This window comes from Penicillium cataractarum (assembly GCF_028827025.1).
Source record: "Penicillium cataractarum strain IBT 29864 chromosome Unknown utg000007l, whole genome shotgun sequence".
In the NCBI taxonomy this organism is placed as follows: Eukaryota; Fungi; Ascomycota; class Eurotiomycetes; order Eurotiales; family Aspergillaceae; genus Penicillium; species Penicillium cataractarum.
This window is the reverse complement of record NW_026622743.1, coordinates 2,912,431-2,918,430: the sequence shown is the minus strand read 5'-3', so window position 1 is coordinate 2,918,430 and position 6,000 is coordinate 2,912,431. Positions and strand designations below refer to the sequence as shown.

The 6,000-nt window shown below is 51.6% G+C and overlaps 1 protein-coding gene across 1 annotated transcript; it reads left to right on the top strand.

Annotated features, from left to right (window-relative positions):
* Window positions 1–751: 751 nt before the first annotated feature.
* Window positions 752–4,329, top strand: clcA (putative C6 finger domain protein; the record flags this gene model as incomplete). Its single annotated transcript, XM_056701529.1, has 4 exons — window positions 752–1,360; window positions 1,419–1,531; window positions 1,609–4,038; window positions 4,110–4,329. 4 exons carry the CDS (start codon window positions 752–754, stop codon window positions 4,327–4,329), a joined length of 3,372 nt encoding a protein of 1,123 aa, XP_056553592.1.
* Between the last annotated feature and the right edge of the window lie 1,671 nt (window positions 4,330–6,000).

The window sequence follows — 6,000 nt, the reverse complement described above, 5'->3', positions numbered from 1 at the left end:
ATGATTGTCTCTGTACCTCGACCTCCATTTCCCCCCTCCTTCCCTGCCCAACGACTCCTCCAAACTGGATCTATCTGATACTCTTTCCTCTTCCTCCCCTCTTCTCTTCCGTTTCCCCATTCCTGCCTTGATCTCGACTCCATCCGGACTTGCGTATGATCCGATCCCGAATGACCTTCGCTCCGATCCTGGCTGTATCTGACCCTTTCTTTGTTCTAGTTGCTCCACTCGGCTTGAAAGAAAACCTAAGAGCTTACCCAACGCCCATTTTTGCGACGCCGCACACCCACTTGGCTTGAATTCGCCGAGCTTCGCTGCCTACGACCCTTTTCTTATAACCGCCCGCTGGCTACACCGCGCGACGTCGCACGCGGCCTTTTTGCATTCCTTTCTCCAGAGCTTCTCCCACCCCCCAGCGCGCGCCGAAACGTCATCGAGGAAGCTCCCTCGGTCCAGTTCCTTTCCATCCGACGCGCAACTCCTCTCGCCTCTTCTCTCTCTCCCCCCATTCTCTCCTTGTTGCGCCTCGCCATGTTCTTCTAAGCAGCTCTTCCAGCATTTAAGCTATATTGCTTCTGTCCGGTACATTCCCCCCCCCTCTTGAAGCCACTCCCCCTCCCCCACAAAAAATGGAGCTCCCCAAAAAACAAAAACAAAAAGGAATGCGCCTGACTCCCAATCCCCCCTTCCAGAACTCCTTTGATACTCCCCCCCTCTCCCTCCCTGTGTACGCGGGTCTAGACTGCCTCCCATGAACCGCGGACCTCCAGAGGGGCATCATGCGCCGCCCGCGCATGCTGTCTATGAGCATGCCTGGGCTCGTCCGCCATACCCACCTTCCTTCGACAGCCATCCCGGTCATCCCGGTCATCCCAGCCATCCTAGCCATCCTAGCCATGCGCCAGACCGACGACCTTCCAGTACCCAGGCACCGATGCCCGGCCAAGCATACCACCCCGTTCCTTTAAACCGAGAGCTTCCCCAGCTTCCACTGGATGGACCTTACGCACGCCCTAACGGCTTGTCTGGGCCTGCGCACCCTCCTTCACATCCTCCTCCTCACCCACAAGATCCGACCCCTCCTCCCCCTCCGCATGCGGGTTATCGACCTGCCATGAATGGCGCCCCGCACGAGTCGTCGCCGCATTCTGCGCCCCCAGAGTATCGCTCGCGCATGAGCTTTCAATCCGAGACCTCTGCGCCGGGCGAGGTGACCCCGACATCTGGCCCACTACCCCCTTCATCATATATGCCACCCGGACCGCCAATACCTCCCGGCACGCCAGGCCCGTATGATCCGAGCTATTACTCAAATCCGGCTTATGGAGCTCGTCAGCGCAAGGCGGCTCGTGCACAGCAAGTAAGTGGCGGAGACGTAGAGTGTTGTGGGGGGACGGTACTAAATACTGTCGTCGTAGGCTTGCGATCAATGTCGAGCGAGGAAAGCAAAGTGCGATGAGGGACGGCCGGCATGCAGTCATTGCAAGGAGAACAGCTTGATGTGTGTTTACAAGGAGATTCCGCCTCATAAGTGCGTATAGCCCCGTTGACCCCATCATACTGCAAGAGGGAAAAAAACGGAACTCGAAGTATTGACGTCCCAAACAGACAGGAGAAGAGTGTGCAGCTGGTCCTGGATCGACTTATGGAATTGGAGGATAAAATGATGGAGAAATTCGAAATTTCTAACAAGATGTGGAAGACAGAGGAGACCTACAAAAACCAGATTTTACAAAGCCAGATGCATTCAGAACTGCGGTCGCAAGCACAAATGCTCGCAGACATTTGGGCGGCGGTCGGGGGCAATGATCCCTCGCGATTGACATCTTCTCAACCCATTGCAGCTCTCCCGCCCCCTCCGATTCCCGCGCCCGTTGGTGGCCCACCACAAGAAACGTTGATGAAGGTTGAGTCTACATTGATCGAAGCCCTCGAAGAACCACAGGCTTCGACTTCCTTTTATTCACAGACCACTATCGATGCCGGACAACCACCGATTATCAATCAAAGTTTTGAGGACAGTGCAAAGAATGACAATGAAGGAGAATTGTCGATTCCCGTGGAGCATACAACGGCGGCACACAAACTTCTCATGTGGCCTTCCATCAAGAGGTTGCTCAATGCGGAATATGACGAGGATTATGTGATGCGATTGGAGGAGCAGCGGGGTCTGATCAGTGTTTACGGCCAGGGTGAGATCTCATACACAGCCGACGACACGTTACTACCAACGCCACCTCTGCCGAACGACGACGGTGGCTATAGCGAAAAGTCATCAAACCCGGATGGAACATCGAAAATTCTCAGCGCTACCTCGTCTAGAGATGCCGATGCGGAAATCGACCGATTCGGACTACTCAGGCTAGATGGAAAGACGGCTCATCGGTACTTCCAGAGCTACCTGAATCGCATGCATAAATTGCACCCGTTCCTGTGGCAAGAGGAGCTCGAGATGAAGGTCGATGCGTTCATCCGGTGCTACTGTCCCCGGAGCTCGTCGTCGCCCTCGTCGGAGCCCAACTCGTTATGCCGGGATAAGAAGCGAAAACGGTCACACGAGGACGAGGATCTTCCAGGGATTCGAGGTACCTCCGCGGACCCCAGCTTGGCCTCAACCCGGCCCCGAGTGGGACGGAATATTGACAACGCTATTGTCCTTCTCATCTTTGCACTGGGTGCAATTTGCGAGCACAAGTCTCCCCTGCCTGGCCCGATCATGGAACCGAAGGTTGAGGACTACCGAGATCAATACATTCCTTCCCCTCTTGGACCCGTACCCTCTCGACCGCCACTCCAACCTAATATTAACGGTGCCGCACATGCCGCGAATGGTGTTCTCTCGCCTCCTAATTCTGAATCTATCGTGCCTCATAATTCTGACTATGCGCCGCACTTCCAACACACCCAGACCTACCCTTCCGAACCAGACCCTAAGCAAAACCTCTCTAGGCGAACCATCTCCGCCACAACTGATGAGTACGGCCATGTCAAGAATTTACAAGTCATTCCCGGTCTTGCGCTGTATGGCTATGCTACGACAATCCTCGGTCTGCTTCAAGGCGGTGTGGAATTGCAGCATGTTCAGGCTGGTCTGCTTGCCGGTCTATATGCTGGTCAACTAGCGCACCCCTTTCAAAGTCATGGCTGGATCTGCCAGGCAGCCCGTGCATGCCAGGTGCTCGTTCGGCAAAAACGATACGAGCGACTCCCAGAAGGCCGGACCCAGGACTTGTTCAACTTTGCCTACTGGACCTGTCTGCAGCTGGAGAGTGATCTCCTCGCCGAGCTCGACATCCCTGCAAGTGGTATCTCACGCTCCGAGGGTCGTATCAACCTACCCAAGGGCCGCTTTACCATCGACATCCCAGACGACCTTGAAGCGCGTAGCACACGTATGATGCTTTTCTACTCGGCCCAGATCCATCTCCGCAAAGTACTCAACCGTGTTCATACCGATCTCTACAAGGTTGACAAGCAAGGTGAAACTGGCCGGTGGTCTTCTAGCGTGCAAGAGACTCTAAGTATGAACCTGGAGCTCTGGCGTTCTAGCCTCCCCGAGACCATGAACTGGAGAGACGACGATTTGCCCGCTTCCGACATCAACGCCGCTCGCATGCGTGCCAAGTACTATGGTGCTCGTTATATTATCCACCGACCCTTACTCTATCACGCCCTCCACTACGGCCAGACTGGTGCCCGCATTGGCGCCCTGCCCAAGTCCACCGCTGTGGAGTCGCCGACCGGATCCGCCTCGAACTCACAGTCCCAACATATGTCACCGTCCATGACTCTTCCCTCTGGTCGGAATAGCAGCGCACATATGCAGCGCATGCTGAGCGATGTAGGCTCGGCAAATAGTGGCCTCCCTTCCTCGTTCTCGAACGGTTGGACCCCACCGACGGTGAACTTCCGTGAACTGCAGACCAAGCTGCGCCGCGCGTGCAAGGTCTGCGTTGATTCTGCCATCTTGAGTACCGAGGCATTCGATGGTGTCGAGGACCGACTCATCGTGACAAACATCTTCGGTACAGCCCATGCGTAAGTATCCCCTGGCCTTGATCATGTCCGTGATGAGCGTCATGACTGACCTTTTCTTCTCATTTTCTTAGTCAATTCGGTAACATGCTCGTCCTCTCTGCAACATATAACTCCAGTCTCTCCGAGCTCGTCGAGCGCTCCACCCTTGACCGCCTCCTTAAGCGCACCATTCGCTTCCTCCTGCGCAGCCAGAACATTTCGCCCACCCTGCGTGCTGATGCTCGCATCCTAACTGAAATTTATACCAAGATCTTCCATCGTGCACCTGACCTCACTGAGCCTTCGAAGTAGCTGTCGCTACTATCATTCTTTTCTGCATGACCCACTCGCCGCTTTGGGTCTCGGGAGTTGTTCATCTTTTTTTGCCTTTTCTTTATCATCAGGCATGGTTTGGGTTAAATTTGAATTCATTCAGTATCGGGGTCCGGGAATACTTGAAATTGTTCCTCCCCTTGGTGTTTATGTGGCGTGGTCAGCCTCTTCATCATTGTTCATTTTTGTCCTCCTTTTCCTTTTGGATATGGTTCCATTGTTATTCTCTTTTTTTCACCACCTATCATGGCCTGCCTTGGACCTTGTTTCGATTTTTCACTTTGATGGCCCCTTTTATGTTCTGGATTTTGTGGCATATACGGACTTCTTCTTTTCTTTCCTTTTTTTCGATTTTTTTTTACTTTTTTTGCATGGGTGGTTTTGACACGGCCTATCATATATCCCATATCTCTCTTCTTTCTTATTATACCTTGGTCATATCATGAATATATGTCATGCTTTCCTCCCCTTTTTTTGCTGGGTCGTTTGGACGGCTTGGTGGGGAGGAGGTTCGTTTTGAGGTTTGAATTGTTTTGGATGTTTTGTATTGTGTGAGTAGTTGAGGATATTGGAAAGATGAGATAACAATATCTCTGTATCACAGATAGCAGATAACTAGTCGGGGCATAGTAGGATTGCCTCAGTCAACTTTCTCCTTCTAAGCCTCATCTCCTATAGTGCGTGACTCTTGCGGTGTGGAAGGGCAAAAAGGCGTAGATACTTCTGGACTGATTATTGGGCGCCTAGAATGAGACTCGGTGGATTTTCGGGGTAAAAATAGATCGCCTTTACGCGGCGTTGAGGGAAACCGTTGGCTGTTGGTAGTCTAATAGGGCGAAGTTACTTAGTATTTTGGGAGGGAGATTGGCGTTGTTTACGGGTTATGGAAAAGGTAAAGGTGGCAGCTCGAAAGGTCCGAATCTATAAGCTAGTTAACCGGGTGAGGTAGATAGGCCTTGATATTGCTCTTTTCTAAACCATTCTCCTAAAATCTGGGTTGAAATCATCTTTTTTTTCTCGATATCTCATGTGTTTTCTTAAGACTCCTTTACGTAGCTCAATGCTGAAATGATGAATGTGAAGTTTTTTTCGAGGGTTCAAACATCAAACTTAGTCGACTCCACTGTAATAAGGCTGTCGCACTAAGATAGGGTAGCTTGTCCGAAGTTATTCCCCATACACCCACCCCCCGTTTCTCTTTCTAGACAAGGCTTAGAAGAATGTGTCGGCGAAACTGGGGGGATTTCTCGTGGGGCGGTGCCGTCGCTAGTTAAGCTTGTTAGCGTTGGTTAGAGCAAGAGCTGTCATGTCGCTTTTCTCTTGGTGCTTTAGAGGTAGCTAGCGACATGACTATATTATTGATGTAGCAATGAAAAGACTGGGACAATTAGTAGGTGGATTAGAAGGCCTCTTTAATTTGGTTAATGTCCTTTCTGAGGCTGTGTTGGTTTGTTATTATTTTATATTGCTATAGGGGTTAGGGCCCCATAGGGGTGGATGCTAGGAAAGGACTCCGTTAACGTGGAATGGTGGGATATTTGAAGGAGAGCGGAGCCCTTTTTGTAGTGTGTGTTGGTCATTTTTTTTCTGTTTCAGTTTATTTCGATTTTGAAGAAGAAAAATCTTGCTGTAAGATCTTTGAGTTTGGAT